At 46.5% G+C, this 17591-nt stretch overlaps 1 protein-coding gene across 1 annotated transcript in view; it reads right to left on the bottom strand.

Moving 5' to 3' along the window:
- The window catches only part of ptprb (protein tyrosine phosphatase receptor type b), a 42940-nt gene extending 26979 nt beyond the window's left edge, over positions 1 to 15961 (bottom strand). The window contains exons 1-10 of the mRNA XM_079263461.1: positions 15669 to 15961; positions 11357 to 11720; positions 3339 to 3458; positions 3116 to 3256; positions 2676 to 2933; positions 2335 to 2601; positions 1796 to 1912; positions 1563 to 1709; positions 1374 to 1491; positions 331 to 476 (exon numbers count right to left, since the gene is read on the bottom strand). Of these exons, the coding sequence (XP_079119587.1) occupies positions 331 to 476; positions 1374 to 1491; positions 1563 to 1709; positions 1796 to 1912; positions 2335 to 2601; positions 2676 to 2933; positions 3116 to 3256; positions 3339 to 3458; positions 11357 to 11720; positions 15669 to 15734 (1744 nt within the window). The 5' untranslated portion in view covers positions 15735 to 15961. The remainder of the gene's footprint in view (positions 1 to 330; positions 477 to 1373; positions 1492 to 1562; positions 1710 to 1795; positions 1913 to 2334; positions 2602 to 2675; positions 2934 to 3115; positions 3257 to 3338; positions 3459 to 11356; positions 11721 to 15668) is intronic.
- Between the last annotated feature and the right edge of the window lie 1630 nt (positions 15962 to 17591).

Here is a 17591-nt window from a genome sequence, read left to right as displayed (position 1 = left end):
GTTGTGATGTGTTCTGCTGGTTGTTTGGTCGACTGCTTCACTGAGTTTCCTGTCACAGACGCTGATTGTGTTCGACATGGAAGTCCAGCATGGGAATATTCTACAGACACAATCAAATCCCAACTGACCGGCAATCAAACCCCGTTACATAAATAAGTTTGTCTGTCTAGGTTTGTTTGTTTTACGTCTTCTGATTTTTTTCTCGCTGCCTGAACAATAAGTTCCTCTGCTGGAAAACAACCTTTATTTGTTCGTGAGTTCATTTTCTGTCTTATAACACACATAGAGAAAGCTGTATGGGAACAAAGTAGGAGTTGAGACTCGTCTCACCTGTACGAGCCTCCAGACTGACGGCTTTGGACGGCAGATCCCCGCTGACTGTGGCTGCCTGCAGCCTGTAGAGGGCGCCAGGTGTCAAACCGACCAGCAGCAGAGAAGAAGAAGAAGCAGCAACGCTGTGGTTCTGAACCACAACACTGTGAAAGAAAACAACTAATAACCATCCTGTATTTTCTTCACGTTTACAGGAAATGTTTTGTAAATTAGCCGAGAACATAAATAAATCCAGGAAACAGAAAGTTTAGCTTCTGATGATCGCATGTCAGTCTGAACCATAGACGGTATATGAAAGATGAACGGAGCCTCCAGCGGTTAAAAGTGAAGCCTATGTGGAAGTGTATAAAACTGCAGTTCCCCCTTCATCCACTAGGGGCTGCAAAACAGAGCAAATCCCCATAGACTCCCATGTTAAAAAGACCAACCTCACAGCAGAAATAAACATGTTTACAACCTGGTTCAAAAATCCATTTTATGTTCAATAGGTCAGGTTTATCTTCATGACAACTGTGGGGGGAGTGAATTTTTTTCTAACTCACCCGTTTTAAAGTAATTTAATCTCAAAGTTCAGCATATTTAGGGGCGGGTCCTTTTGATTGACAGGTACTTGATCTCCCACTTCAAGTCAGAAGAACGTAGAACAACCGCGGTTTTTAGCCGGTTAACAACATGACTTAGCTTTAGCCCGCTTACCTCCGTTAGCTGGTTAGCTCCTGTTATCTCCGGGTTAGCTCGGTTAGCTCTTAGCTACAGAAAGCTCGGAGTTCGCTTGATGTCAATCATCCACCATGACGCTCACAGCCCTCCTCTCAGCTCCACCTCTTTGCCCATATTTGTATTTTCCGGGCGAGACAACACACATGCCCCTGCCAAGATGGTGATGGTAGGAACCGCCCACCAAACTTCAACTCAGCTCTTCAGAAACCTACAGGTGACGTCACGGAGGCTCCGTCCATCTTTTATATACAGTCTATGGTCTGAACCCTCGAAGAGAAGCCAGGTTTAGAGATGCAGACAGAAAAGGGTTCGAGACTCACCCGTCTCTCAGCAGGGTCATCGTGTACGAGTCCACGTCTCCCGGCGGTTTTTCCCATGATGCCTGCAGGCTGTCCACTCCCGAGCTGCTCATTTTGATGATTCTCAGTGTCTCTGGAACTGAAACGTGTGACAGGAACGTCAGGAATCTGCTCCAGTTTCCCTCCCAGAGGTTCCGCTCTTCCGCTCACCTGTCCTCCCCTCCACAGACACAGACGTGTTCAGGTTTCCACTCCTGGTCGTCACGGTGATGCTGTACAGTCTCCCAGGTGTGAGAACGTTGAAAGTGCACTCCCTCATGTTCGGCTCCACCTCTCTGGTATCCACGGTGATGTTTCCTTAGAGATGGTAGGAATCAGAGGAAAATACATCATCCTTTCTTGATTTCAAGTTGTTACACGTTAAAACAAAGTCCTGGCGTTACCATGGCGAATGGTGAGGAAGTAGCTGTCACGTGACCCGGAGGGGGCGTGGCTCCACATAGCGCTGAGCGAGGTCTCGTCGGTGTGGCGAATGTGGAGGTCAGAGACCGGCGCAGGTGCTGCGGAAAGATGAGTTTTATTCTACAGGCAGGTATTTGGTTAGAAACTGGATGTTTCCAGGTAAACTTCTTGTTGGACCATTTCAGGCCGGCAGGTATCTGACAGGGCGTCATGCTGCTGCCCACCAGCAACCTGCTCATCCTGGACTCGGACTCAAACCGGACGAGACCCAGCTGGGTCACACTGAGGACAGGAAGCAGCTCAAACCTTTTAAAGTTGGTTTCTTTGGTTCCTAAAAGCTTTAATCCTCGCTGGGTTCTGGATCCTCCTGGTTTACAGACTGAGCTCTGGTTGCAGAATCTAAAACATGTTGGGCTCGTCACCGTCACAGCAGACGGAAGCTGGCTGCATGTTGTACCTAAAGGCAACTGCACAGCGACTGGCGGAAAGTCCCGACATCTGCTCAGTTTTCTGATCTCACCTGTTGATCCGCCGCAGCTGCTCTCGGCCGTCAGACCTCCACTCTCCGCTCGCAGCACTGCTCTGTACAGCCTTCCAGGTGTTAGTTCCGTCCCGGGAAAGCTGAAGTTCTCAGCCTTCTGGTCCACAGCGGTACTGACTAACAGCTGGGAACCGTCAAACAGGAACACTCTGTAGTTCTCCCAGCGGCCAGCAGGGGGCGACCAGGTCAGGACAAGGCCGCCGGACGACGAGGGAGACAAGGACAGCCGAGACGGTGGCGCCGGCGCTGGAGACGCGACAATCGACCAGATGAGAGAAATAAAAGAGAAAATGGAGAGGAGACTGGTCTCATCATCTCACCTCTCCTGACGGTGATTTCTGATTGGTTAGTCAGGCTGCCACTCCGGGACGTCACTGCAACCTGATAGGCTGAGCCGGGAGTGAGCTGGTGGATGGAGACGTCTGTGGCGTCCGGAGGCAGAGTCATCTCCCAGACCTTCGTTGCACTGAGGGAGCAGGTGACGATGAGCGAGTCCACGTCGCCTTCAGGATGTTGCCATGACAACCACAGGCTCGTGCTGTTGTTGTCGGTGGTGATGTTGGAAACAGTAGAGGGCGCTAGAGAGAAAACAGAGCCTTGTGACACTCTCTTCCTCACTCTCCTTGCCTTTCTCTGCTCCAAACCAGTCGTTCCTTCGCAGAAACGCTTCGTTATTCCCAGCGGGAATTTTCAGCATAAAACAGCGACGCAGTGAGAAAAACAACAAGAACCCTCCTTTTATTGTTTCATTGCTCTCTACCTGTCTGAGCCTCGATCGTCCTCCTGTTCTGCAGCTCGCCGGCCTCCGTCACCACGGTAACGTTGTACAGCCGCCCCGGCGTCAGGCCGGTCAGTGAGTGTTGCGTTGTTGTGCTTTCCAATGTCGCGTTTTTCAGCAGACCTGCAGACACGGAGGTGAAGAGGAAAAGGTCACACGACCTGCAGAGTTACTTCAGTTTCAACGTTTCAGGCCGATGACGTACCGGACTGGTCCGACAGCTGCAGCCTGAAGCGTTGCGTCCTGCCGGACCCGGCCTGCCAGGACAGGCCGAGGCTGCTGCAGGTCCTGGACGTCACAGCCAGGCCGACCACCGCTGACGGCTCTGAGGAAACACACGATCCATCAGAAACAACCTGCTGACCCTTAAAACTTCAAGCCGTCTCAGCCCGTTTCGGTTCAGAACCAGTTCAGAACCGCCTCAGCCGTCAGATTATCAGGAGGAAATCATGTAGAATGAATATGTCAGCAGATAGAGCAGCACAAACACCAACCAGGGGAAGAAACAGATTTATTACCAACACAACCATCAGTGTTTTCCCCTGACATAAAGCTCTCTGATTGGTGGAACACTACACATGTCTGACCCGGCCCGCTCGCTCAGACCCATAACCACCAACCTGGGCATGATGATGGACTCAGGTCTTAAACTTGACAAGTTAATGCAGTTGTAAATGTAGTTTTTATCCTTTTAGCTAAAGTTAAATCTTTGTTTCCTTGCTTCTGGACTGCTGCAACGCACTTTATTCTGGAATTAATCACAGAGCAGTTTATCGACTGCAGTTAGTCCAGAATGCTGCTGCGCCTCTTAACCAAAACACATGAGCACATCTCCCTGATTCTTCGTCTCTGCACTGCCTTCCTGTTGGTTTCAGAGCTGATTTCAAGGTTTTATTTGTTTTTAAGGCGTTGAACGGACAGGACCCTAAATACATTTCTGACCTTATCCAGATTTATACTCCGCTGAACTCTGAGGTCAGAAGGCCAGCTCCAGCTTATGGTCCTGAAGACGAGGCTTAAAACTCGGGGGACGGGGCCTCAGAAACTGTAGAATGCCCCGCTCCCCCATGTCAAAACGGCCCCCACCCTGGAGTGTTTTGAGTCTCATCGTAAGACTCATTTTTATTCTCTGGCTTCTGACACTGTGGTCCTCTGTGTCTTTGATTTTATTTAATTTTATTCACTTATTTATTGGTTTTTACCCAGTTATTATGATTAATTTTAAGCTTATTACTTTGTATTTATTGATATTTTAGTAATGCAACCTTTTTTTTGTGTTTTAATATGTGCAGCATTTTGTATTGTATATATTTATATAGCACATTTTATAAACGTAAAGTGGATTGGACTGCATGTAACTGAGTTATAAACCTGCTGGACGGGATATAAACGCCTGGAAAAGTTCCAGAGATCACCTAAATGGTAAGATTTCCATCAAAATCTACCCCACCAAGTTACACAGCATCGTTCCTGACAACCTGATGACAGAAGAGATGTGGCTCGGCGGAGACCGGTGGGTTTGTCTCAGTGGATTCATCCCGGTGGGGTTTGTCCCGTTAGGTTTGTCCCAGTGGATTTGTCCCAGTGTGTTTATCCCAGTGGGTTTGTCCCGGTGGATTTGTCCCGGTGGGGTTTGTCCCAGTGGGTTTTGTCCCAGTGGGTTTGTCCCAGTGGGTTTGTCCCAGTGTGTTTATCCCAGTGGGTTTGTCCCGGTGGATTTGTCCCGGTGGATTTGTCCCGGTGGGGTTTGTCCCAGTGGGTTTGTCCCAGTGGGTTCGTCCCAGTGGGTTCGTCCCAGTGGGTTCGTCCCAGTGGGTCTTTCCCAGTGGATTTGTCCCAGTGTATTCGTCCCGGTGGGGTTTGTCCCGGTGAGTTTGTCCTGGTAGATTTGTCCCAGTGGTTCGTCCCAGTGTGTTAGTCCCAGTGGGTTTGTCCCAGTGGATTTGTCCCAGTGGGTTTGTCCCAGTGGATTTGTCCCAGTGGATTTGTCCCAGTGTGTTTATCCCAGTGGATTTGTCTCAGTGGATTTGTCCCAGTGGATTCGTCCCAGTGGATCCGTCCCGGTGGGGTTTGACCCAGTGGGTTTGTCCCGGTAGGTTTGTCCCAGTGGGTTTGTCCCAGTGGATTTTTCCCAATGGGTTTGTCCCAGTGGGTTCGTCCCAGTGTGTTCGTCCCAGTGTGTTAGTCCTGGTGGGTTTGTCCCAGTGGATTTGTCTCGGTGGGGCTTGTCTCGGTGGGTTTGTCTCAGTGGATTTGTCCCAGTGGGTTTGTCCCAATGGGTTTGTCCCAATGGGTTTGTCCCAGTGGATTCGTCCCAGTGGATTTGTCCCAGTGGATTTGTCCCAGTGTGTTAGTCCCAGTGGGTTTTTCCCAGTGGATTTGTCCCAGTGTATTCGTCCCGGTGGGGTTTGTCCCGGTGGGTTTGTCCTGGTAGGTTTGTCCCAGTGGTTCGTCCCAGTGTGTTAGTCCCAGTGGGTTTGTCTCAGTGGATTTGTCCCGGTGGGTTTGTCCCAGTGAGTTCTGCCCAGTGGGTTTGTCCCAGTGGATTTGTCCCAATGGGTTTGTCCCAGTGGGTTTGTCCCAGTGGATTTGTCCCAGTGGATTTGTCCCAGTGGATTCGTCCCAGTGGATTCGTCCCAATGGATCCGTCCCAATGGATCCGTCCCAATGGATCCGTCCCAATGGATCCGTCCTGGTGGGGTTTGACCCAATGGGTTTGTCCCGGTAGGTTTGTTCCAGTGGATTTTTCCCAATAGGTTTGTCCCAGTGGGTTCGTCCCAGTGGGTTCGTCCCAGTGTGTTAGTCCCAGTGGATTTGTCCCAGTGGATTTGTCCCGGTGGGGTTTGTCCCAGTGGATTCGTCTCGGTGGGGCTTGTCTCGGTGGATTCGTCTCGGTGGGGCTTGTCTCGGTGGGTTTGTCTCAGTGGATTTGTCCCAGTGGGTTTGTCCCAGTGGGTTTGTCCCAGTGGGTTTGTCCCCGGTAGGTTTGTCCCTGGTAGGTTTGTCCCAGTGTGTTAGTCCCGTTGGGTTCGTCCCAGTGGATTTGTTCCGCCAGTGGATTTGTTCCGGTGGGTTTGTCCCGGTGGATTTGTCCCAGTGGATTCGTCCCAGTGGATTCGTCCCAGTGGATTCGTCCCGGTGGATTCGTCCCGGTGGATTCGTCCCGGTGGGTTTGTCCCCGGTGGGTTTTTCCCCGGTGGGTTTGTCCCCGGTGGGTTTGTCCCCGGTAGGTTTGTCCCCGGTAGGTTTGTCCCAGTGTGTTAGTCCCGTTGGGTTCGTCCCAGTGGATTTGTTCCGCCAGTGGATTTGTTCCGGTGGGTTTGTCCCGGTGGATTTGTCCCAGTGGATTCGTCCCAGTGGATTCGTCCCGGTGGATTCGTCCCGGTGGATTCGTCCCGGTGGGTTTGTCCCCGGTGGGTTTTTCCCCGGTGGGTTTGTCCCCGGTGGGTTTGTCCCAGTGGATTTGTCCCGGTGAGGCTCTGGAAATGGAAAAGTTGCATTCTGATAATATCGTCTGACCAGAGTCTGAAGCAGGGAACAAACACACCTGTCAGCCCACAGTGGGAGGTACTGTGAGAAAACACCTCCCACTGTGCTCTCGTTGTGACAGCAAGGCCACAGATGGAGGCGACGGATCCTGTTCCTGCTACAGTCTTCCTGAACTTCAGCTTCAAAACATTTAAATCACTTTAAAGGAACAGTCCCACTGTTTTACTGCATGTTCAGCTCCCAGTTACAAAGCTAAGCTAACCGCTATGCTAACATGGACCTGCAGTTTGTTTATTCATCAGGAAACTTTTCATCCACCTGTTTCAGGTCCAATGTCAGATTCCTGATAAAATCAAGCAGGCGGTCCGAGATCAACCCGTTGTAAGTCAGCGTATGGTCACATACGCTTCAGCAGATCCCTCTGATTGGCCTGAATTCACTGGACAGAGACACCAGCCATCCAACCAAACTACCAGCTGAGGATGGCGCAACACACAAAATGGGCACGGGATTGGTCAAAACCCTTCCAGGATAAAGATGTGTAAGCATCTTTACAGAACAGTAAGCAGCTGTACAGAATTCCCCTCTGAAGTCGCGCTGTCCTCGGCAGCAGATGCTACGACTAAAACATTTGGCAGAACAGCTGCTTTTATCTGGAACAACACACTTTAGTCAAAAACCGCAGGACTTAGGATCTGCAGGACGGACTGCGAGGAACCCGAGTCGGCCTGGAGAGGTCCGGTCTCCAGGCGGCGCGGTTCGATGTGGTGATGCATCGTGGGAAACGTGCTTCTCTTCTTCTTGGCAAAAATAAATCAAAACTTTGGTTGATACCATAGACTGTATATAAAGATGGGCGGAGCCTCCATGACGTCACCCGTAGGTTTCTGAAGAGCTAAACTGAAGCTCGGTGGGCGGTTCCTACCATCGCCATCTTGGCAGGGGCATGTGTGTCGTCTCGCCTGGAAAATACTAATATGGGCAAAGAGGTGGAGCTGAGAGGGGGGCTGTGAGCGTCATGGTGGATGATTGACATCGAGCGAACTCCAAGCGTTCTGTAGCTAAAAGCTAACAAGCTAACCCCAAGATAATGGGAGCTAACCTGCTAACGGAGGTAAGCGGGCTAAAGCTAAGTCACGTTGTTAACTGGCTAAAAATCTGACTTGAAGCCAGAGATCGGTACCTGTCAATCAAAAGGACACGCCCCTAAATATGCCAAACTTCGAGATTAAATTATTTTAAAACGGGTGAGTTAGAAATAAATTCACTCTCCCCACAGTTGTTATGAAGGTAAACTTGATCTATTAAACCTAAAATGGATTTTTGAACCAGGCTGTAAACATGTTTATTTCTGCTGTGAAGTTGGTCTTTTTAACATGGGAGTCTATGGGGATTTGCTCTATTTTGCAGCCCCTAGTGGATGAAGGGGGAACTGCAGTTTTATACACTTCCACATAGACTTCACTTTTAACCGCTGGAGGTTGCCACTTGGTTGAAACCATTTTTTTTTTTTCAATCAGCAAACAATTTTTGTTTGTAAAAACCAACAAATATTTATTGATAAACTTAAAAATAAAGTATATAGATGATCAACGAGGAGTTTAGATTTAAAGCAGCCTGCCCACTTCCAGTTCCTGGACCGGTGGGAACAGCAGGTTTTACAGGTTTCCAGCTCCAGCCTGAACCAGACTAATGGCTCAATATGTCTGGAGAGGAGATATGTTCAATTCAACTTTATTTATATAGCGTCAAATCATGGCAATGCCATCTCAAGACGCTTTACAGACAGGAAAAAACATAATGAAGGCCAATTCATAACAGCCTATATAAGGAAACCAACAGATTGAGTTGAGTCCAACTCAATCTCCCATCCTGAGCAAGCACACTGGCGACAGTGGGAAGGAAAAAACTCCCTTTTAACAGGAGTTAAAATCAGCTTTAAGTAAGGTGTTGAATCAGGTGTGTTGGAGCAGGAAGCATCTAAAACCTGCAGGCCCTCATGGACAGACATGAGATGATCCAGATTTAGTTTCAGTCCAGCAGGAACTTTTATTCTGGAATTCCTTCATTCACATCTTCTGATCCCATTTTAGAGAAACGGGAATTCTGAGCATGTTTAGTTGTTGGTGTTTCAGAGTCTGCTGCGTGTCAGACGTCCTGACGGCGTTCCCTTCCTGCTGACCGCGAGTCAGACATGACGGCTGCAACACGGATCGGGTTTAAGGACTCCGGAGCGGAGAAGGTGGACCGAGTCTCCGCCGATAAGAACGCAGCAACGCTCCACTGCGAATGTTTTGTAGCTGCTGAGAAGGTTACCGTCAGGACTGCAATGGGCGCAGCAACACCCGGTTTCCTCCCAACGCCACACACACACACACACACACACGCCCTTTCCCAGTTCTTCCCACAGAACAAAGAAACAATGGAGGCAGGAAATGGCTGAACCCTGAGCTCTGCCCGCCGTGGAAATACATGGTGACGGTCCAACTTCTGTTCTGGAGGTCAGCCAGCGTGGAGACACAACACACACACACACACACACCACATGTCCTACAGCTCTATCGCGCTCCCTCAGCAGGGCAGTGGTTCCTGTAGCTAATCACAGAGCTGCAGAGGGAAGCTTCATGACATTAACTCCCAGACACACAAACACCAATGGGGGGGGGGGGGCTTCGTTCACTTCAAACGATGATGGAAACAAAAGAAGGGAGTTGGGCTTGCCCCCCGTTTACTCCTCAGATCATTTATCCGCTTTATGAGTTGAATTCCTGCCATGTTTTGTACTTTTCCTCCCAAAACTTTAAACAGGTGAAGCAAAACGAGAACAGGTAAACCTGTTTACCCCCCCCCCCACCAATCTGGTGCCATCGTTCACACATGTCCAACCCAAACCGGCTTTTATTCACTACTTCTGGTCAACAAAGTTTTTATGGAAGTATTTTGGGGTTGATTTAAAGGAAAATCCGTCAATCACAGAAAAACTAAATTAATCACCAGATTAAAAAGCTCATTTTTGTCTGATGACCACATGTGGAAACGGTTCAACACGCTCCTGGACAAGACAAGCAGGGAACTTCCTGAAGAAGAAAATACTCAACAAGGTTTCTGAATATAAAGATAGAAGAACATCTAAAAATCTCATGTTTTGCTTTATTATACATTTATAAGTATTTATTTAATGTAAAAGGAAATTATACTGACCAAAACTCCAGTATATTTGTATTTATTTGTATGTACTTTGTGATCATTTTTACATTTTTTTTTTACCTTTTGATGACTGAATTTATTAATTCTAAAGGTAATAGGTTTATGTTTTTATATATTTATTCTAGTTTATTTAAACTTTGTTAGATTGCTCTGTGTATTTATACTTTATATTTACATGGTAAATGTAAAGCAGAGCGAGGGAATGCATACAGGAGGGGGTTTAGGGTAGAAATTAGGAAACTATGAGAAGTATTTCTGGAAAATAAAAATGATAACTTTTAGAGAACATGTCTGAAAAGGAGGTATTTAAATGATTTTTGGTGTTTTTAACACAGCAGGTTGCATATATCAAACAATAATCCAGTTTGCAGGAACTATTTGTTATAAAACGATAAACCTGAGTGGCACCTTGACTAAAACATGTCATTTACAGGGTAAAAATGTGAGAAAATTACATTTAATATCTATGATTAGAACTGAAGATGGTTTAGAAAATAAAGTAGAAAAATATTTTTCTTGCTTGATATTTTCTGCACATTTATGACAACTTATGATACAAGAGAGGATTATTTTAGAGGGCGAATCCATCGGTTAACGTCCAGCTGTGAAAGCTCCCGCAGGTAAACGTTGCATCACTGACAAACAGAGAAACTCTGCAGCCCTGCTGAAGCTTTGCACGTCTGATCAACAGTTAAACACAAAACAAACTTCTGCAAACAAAAGCTTTCAAATAAACTTAAACCAGTATTTATCACATCTTCATCACCATCACTACCATGTTGCTAAGAGACCTCTGATGAAGACACTTCCTGTCAGACTTTCCACCAATCAGAGAGCTTAAACTGACGGTAACGTCCAATCAGGAGCAGCCAAAGATCAACAAGTGATGAGAAAAGCAGGAAAATAATGATCCTCTATGGCTGGAATAAAGCCAAGAAGAGGTTTGGGATGCAGCTGAGGTGGAGGTGCTGCAGTGAGGAGAGCAGGTAGATAGTAGCAGGAAGAGGTTTGGGATGCAGCTGAGGTGGAGGTGCTGCAGTGAGGACAGCAGGTAGATAGTAGCAGGAAGAGGTTTGGGATGCAGCTGAGGTGGAGGTGCTGCAGTGAGGACAGCAGGTAGATAGTAGCAGGAAGAGGTTTGGGATGCAGCTGAGGTGGAGGTGCTGCAGTGAGGAGAGCAGGTAGATAGTAGCAGGAAGAGGTTTGGGATGCAGCTGAGGTGGAGGTGCTGCAGTGAGGACAGCAGGTAGATAGTAGCAGGAAGAGGTTTGGGATGCAGCTGAGGTGGAGGTGCTGCAGTGAGGACAGCAGGTAGATAGTAGCAGGAAGAGGTTTGGGATGCAGCTGAGGTGGAGGTGCTGCAGTGAGGACAGCAGGTAGATAGTAGCAGGAAGAGGTTTGGGATGCAGCTGAGGTGGAGGTGCTGCAGTGAGGAGAGCAGGTAGATAGTAGCAGGAAGACGTGAATGAATGACGAGCAGATGAGATGCTGGGAGTTTTCAGTCTGACTGGGTTTTACTGGACATACTGGTGTGCACGCTGACGTCTGCAGCCTCCCCGCCTCCCTGCAGGCGGACCTGCAGCTGGTAGGCGGTTCCAGGCTCCAGGTGGTCCAGCACGCAGCTGAAGACCTCCGTGGTGCTCCCGTTTCCTCGCTCGTCTCCAAGCAGCCGGATGGTTTCCCTCTCCTCCTCATCCTCTCCCCGCTCCATGGCATCGTCTCCGCCACTCCTTCCACATTCAGCAGCTTCTCCGTCTGGAGACGTCACAGTGAAGCGGCAGTCGTGTCCAGATGTGCTCACAGTCAGCGAAACCGAGTCCAGGCTGGGTTCTGGTTCAGATACGGAGACGTTACAGGGGAGGGCGTGGTCCTGAGGGGTGGCGTCCACATCCTGACGGGAGGAGCAACACAAACATCAGGAACATGAAGCATCACACACTCCTCAGACAGGAGGAAAACTTTGTCTTTCCTGTCCGGCGTCTCAGCAGACAGAACAACAATCTGAGCTCCAGACAGATCTGCTCCGTCAAGGCAGACGTCTCATGTATAAAGCTGCTCTTGATAATCTGAATATTTTTATTATTCTTATGTTTTATTGTGATCATCATCAGTCTTGATATGGATGGACCTGGCAGGGGGAAGAGGAAAAGAAGAAGTTGAAGAGAGAGAAAAGGAAGGCGTGTCTAAGCTGCTAAAGTCACAGTATTCACAAAACACTATAAACTACTACAGTACTGCAGTACAACACGATACACTGCAAAAACTCAGCCTTAAAAAACAAGAAAAAATGATACAAAAATGAGGTAAATGTTGTTTAAATCAGATAAATTATCTGCCAACAGAACAAGCTTGTCAAGAATTCCCAAAACAAGTAAAAAATACTCTTAAAACAAGAGGAATTCTCTGGCATAAAAACTAAGAATTATCTTACATTTAAAAAAAATAAGCATATGTGTCGTCAATTTAAGATTTTTAATCTTACTGAGATTTCAGTTTTTGCAGTGCATGAGTCATGAGTAAACCTAAAGCAGGCGAAGCAGCGCTTCATGAACGCTGTGAACACCAGCAGTCTGATCAGTGAACCGGACCAGACGTGGAGTCCTCCGTTCCTCTGCTGGAGTCTCAGAGGAGCCTGGAGGTCTTCCTGCCACCAAGCTGATGCATTCAGAGGAAAATGGGACGGTTTTCCACGCGTCATGCAGGAATGTTTGAACCTGCAACTTCTGTTTCCATGGCGAAGGAACCGGGAGGTTTTCCAGCCAGATTCAAGGTCGGGACAGGGGTCCAAAACAAGGAGGTGGGTGGTCTAGACCAGGGATCCCCAACCCTGGTCCTGGAGGACCGGAGTCCTGCAGGTTGTCCAGGTGTTCCTGCTGCAACACACCTGACTCAGACTCACACATTGATCTGAATCAGGTGTGTTGCAGCAGGGAACACACCTGATTCTGGTCCTACAGGACCAGGGTTGGGGATCTCTGGTCTCGACTGTCTGATCTCCCCTAACAACGGCTAATCCAGCATGGTCTTCATCCCGTCTCTCCTCTGAGACCTCTCCAACCAGTAAAAGTCAGTGTTATTGTTGCTGGTCAGGCCAACATGGTAAACATAAATCTGTTCTTAATGGTTTACCTGGTTAGTAAAGAGAAACAACACGAGGGGAGCCGAGCATCAGAACCAGACCAGAATCATGTTTCTCCATCATGAGGACTACTGGCTCCATGTCCATCACTGTACTCTAGCTCAGTGTTGCATGCTTCACAGGTTTTCCTACTTTAACACACTTCGATGAGGTCAGTTGAGGTGAATCGATGTTCTGGGGTCGGGTAACATCGGAGACGTGCAGGACAGAAGGTCCTGAGGACCAGAACGAGAGATCCTGAACAGAACAGGAGACACGACGGGAATGTCGTTTCGTCCAGATAACACTAAATCCTTCAGATGGAGCTGAATGTCCATCTGCGAGCTAGCAGCGTTCCTAGGAGTACTATACTCGTTCTAGGAGTACTATACTCGTTCTAGGAGTACTATACTCGTTCTAGGAGTACTTTACTCGTTCTAGGAGTGCTTTACTCGTTCTAGGAGTGCTTTACTCGTTCTAGGAGTGCTTTACTCGTTCTAGGAGTGCTTTACTCGTTCTAGTAGTACTATACTCGTTCTAGGAGTACTTTACTCGTTCTAGGAGTGCTTTACTCGTTCTAGGAGTACTATACTCGTTCTAGGAGTACTATACTCGTTCTAGGAGTGCTTTACTCGTTCTAGTAGTACTATACTCGTTCTAGGAGTGCTTTACTCGTTCTAGGAGTGCTTTACTCGTTCTAGGAGTGCTTTACTCGTTCTAGGAGTACTATACTCGTTCTAGGAGTGCTTTACTCGTTCTAGTAGTACTATACTCGTTCTAGGAGTGCTTTACTCGTTCTAGGAGTGCTTTACTCGTTCTAGTAGTACTATACTCGTTCTAGGAGTACTATACTCGTTCTAGGAGTACTATACTCGTTCTAGGAGTACTATACTCGTTCTAGGAGTGCTTTACTCGTTCTAGTAGTACTATACTCGTTCTAGGAGTACTATACTCGTTCTAGTAGTACTATACTCGTTCTAGGAGTGCTTTACTCGTTCTAGTAGTACTATACTCGTTCTAGGAGTGCTTTACTCGTTCTAGGAGTACTATACTCGTTCTAGGAGTACTATACTCGTTCTAGGAGTACTATACTCGTTCTAGGAGTGCTTTACTCGTTCTAGTAGTACTATACTCGTTCTAGGAGTACTATACTCGTTCTAGGATTACTTTACTCAGTCAGAGGATTACTTTACTCAGTCTGGGATTACTTTACTCAGTCTGGGATTACTTTACTCAGTCTGGGATTACTTTACTCAGTCTGGGATTACTTTACTTGTTCTAGTAGTACTATACTCGTTCTTGGATTACTTTACTCAGTCTGGGATTACTTTACTCAGTCTGGGATTACTTTACTCAGTCTGGGATTACTTTACTCAGTCTGGGATTACTTTACTCGTTCTAGTAGTACTATACTCGTTCTAGGATTACTTTACTTGTTCTAGTAGTACTATACTCGTTCTTGGATTACTTTACTCAGTCTGGGATTACTTTACTCAGTCTGGGATTACTTTACTCAGTCTGGGATTACTTTACTCAGTCTGGGATTACTTTACTCGTTCTAGTAGTACTATACTCGTTCTAGGATTACTTTACTTGTTCTAGTAGTACTATACTCGTTCTTGGATTACTTTACTCAGTCAGAGGATTACTTTACTCAGTCTGGGATTACTTTACTCAGTCTGGGATTACTTTACTCAGTCTGGGATTACTTTACTCGTTCTAGGGTTACTTTACTTGTTCTAGGATTACTTTACTTGTTCTAGTAGTACTATACTCGTTCTTGGATTACTTTACTCAGTCTGGGATTACTTTACTCAGTCTGGGATTACTTTACTCAGTCTGGGATTACTTTACTCAGTCTGGGATTACTATACTCGTTCTAGGATTACTTTACTTGTTCTAGTAGTACTATACTCGTTCTTGGATTACTTTACTCAGTCTGGGATTACTTTACTCAGTCTGGGATTACTTTACTCAGTCTGGGATTACTTTACTCAGTCTGGGATTACTTTACTCGTTCTAGGGTTACTTTAGTTGTCCTAGTTGAGCTGAGCTACAGTTTCCGGGTTTAACTGACTAATGTGCTTTTCTTTGGGAGGAAATAAACATTGACATGTTTAACTGTGTTCCGGGAGAATTTACTTTGACACAGTAACACACATGTGGATATCCACATGTCTGCAGAGTCCTATGTGTCACATCCTTCTGTAGAGACCAGGATTACACATGCAGTCTGGCAGCTGTGAAGGTGAAGCTTTGGGTGCATCGTGAAAACAGAAAAACAGGTCTTAGGTTCACTAAAACGTAGAAAAGGCTGGAACGGATGATGTTCCTGTCAGTCAAACTGATTTCATGTGTTTACATGTCCTTTCAGAGTTTAATCTACTAGTTTTCACACGGTACACAGCCGAAGTACGACTCTGGCTACATTTTCTGCGGTCCTGGGAAAGTGTATGTTCAGACTTAATGGATTAAATGAAGAAAATGCCACTTGACCAACATCTGGATGTGACGTCGGTACGGACCTTGTTGTTCCGAGCTAAAGCAACAACAATCCAGAGCCTTCATGCCCTGTCCAGACAGCATGAGACAGTAGTTTCATTTAAATAAGACCTGAAACATCTGCAGCTACAGCAGAGGAAGGTTTCATTCTGCTCATTTCGGAGCAGAGTAGGAGCTTTACGCGCCGTCCTCGGCGCTCTGCGGGGCGACGGTACTGACCTGCAGCAGCAGCACAGACGTGACCCACAGGCAGCTGAAGAAACCGTAAACTTTACATCTCAGCATGTTGATCCTTCAGATCCTCAGACAGGTCAGGCTCCACCATAATCCTGAGCCAGAGGTGAAGAAGTTGTTTAGTGTTTCCTTCTTTAAAGCCTGATGTGAAGTTTTCTCTCCTTTGTTTCCTCTTTCAGGAAGTTTGTGTGGAAGAACTGAAGATGTTTAGTTATAAAATAATTCCTTAGTTTCCAGCAAAATTCCCTTTCTTTTGTCCGTCGTGGCTTGTCTGTCTCGTGTCCATCCCCAGACTGAGTCTTTCCTCTGTTTCCTCTGAGCTGTACGTCTCTCTTCCTGCCCGTCGGTTCGAGAATCGCTCACGGACTTCCTCCTCAACGCCAGCAGCTCTGAGTCACTGCAAACAGCCTGGATGGAGGCTATAAATAGGCCCGAAGCTGCGACGGCAGCACACCTAGCTGCATCCACAGCAGAGGTAGACGGTAAAAATAGAGCCGGCTTTGATCCGGTCCCTTTCAAACTGGATCTTTGGAAGAGAGAAAAGTGCTGCTTTCATGTGGCAGCGTCGCCTTTTAGCTCCTTCACCAGAGATTTTATTCATCCTTCCATCGGAGGAGAAGAAACAGATGACAGAAATCTCACAACGTCACGCCAACATGTTTAGAACAGAAAGTTTAACATGTTTAAAGCATCTTTTTTCCTCAGTTTTACTGTTACAAGTCGTGTGAATCGGATTTATTCAGATTACTTCTATAAACATCAGCTTTTCTCATTTAAATGTAATGTTATTTACAGATAAAGTGATTCTTTATGCCTGTTTGTGATAAATATGATGAAAAGTGGTCACTATAGAAACCAGGTAAGTTTTTCACTGATGATCTTTCACCTTGTCAAACTTTAAAAGCTTTGATTTCTTATTTAAATGTTGATTGATAAATTTTTAAAAAAGTAAAAATTAAGTATTCACCATCTTTATTCTTTTATTCTTCATGACCCCCGCCCAACACTGACGTTCAAAGTGCAAAAATTCAGAACAGAAACAAATTGACATATTTTCAAAAACGATATTTTAAAAAAATTTAAAAAAAAAAAAAAAAAAAAAAAAAGGGGAAAAAAATTGCACGGTGGCAAGAAGGTCACTGGTTCGATCCTTGGCTGGGGAGGGGTTTGGTCAGTGGCCTTTCTGTGTGGAGTCTGCATGTTCTCCCCGTGGGTTCTCTCTGGGTTCTCCGGCTTCCTCCCACCGTCCAAACACATGCATGTTAGGTTAACTGGTTACTCTAAATTACCCCTAGGAATGAGTGTTAGTGTGAGTGTGGTTGTTCGTCTCTCTGTGTGGCCCTGCGATGGACTGGCGAGCTGTCCAGGGTGTACCCTGCCTGTCGCCCAAAGCCAGCTGGGATAGGCTCCAGCTTCCCCGCGACCCTGAATTGGATTAAGCGGTTTAGAAAATGAATGAATGAATGAATAAAACAAAAATTTTAAATATGTTTAATTTTGATAAAAAATTACCAATAGAACAGAGAATATAACTGTTAAATATTCAGAAACCTTCATATTAAATATCCAGCTCAGTAATTTACACATTAAACTATAAGGAAATACAATTTTGGATCCACCCAACAGATTGACTTTTAATTCCAGACGCTTTAAGCATTTCCTCATGACTAACCCCATCTCTTATAAATAGCAGAACCTTATGATTACAAGGCAACCACTCAGATATCTTGGCGGCCTGTAGATACCAAGCCTGAGCCAGAAAAGGTTGAAGCTGACGCTTGTGTTCAGCACCGCTGCAGGTTTAAGGCCGAACTTCTTCTGTTTCAGTTGGTCTGAGCCACATTTTGCCATCCACACCTCTTTCCTTCCTTCCTGTTCCCTTCCTCTCTCTTTCACCCTCCTGTAGTA

The sequence above is a fragment of the Telmatherina bonti genome (genome assembly GCF_933228915.1).
Source record: "Telmatherina bonti genome assembly, chromosome: 23".
Lineage (NCBI taxonomy): Eukaryota > Metazoa > Chordata > Actinopteri > Atheriniformes > Telmatherinidae > Telmatherina > Telmatherina bonti.
The sequence above is the reverse complement of the archived record's forward strand: the minus strand, read 5'-3'. Positions and strand labels throughout refer to the sequence as shown.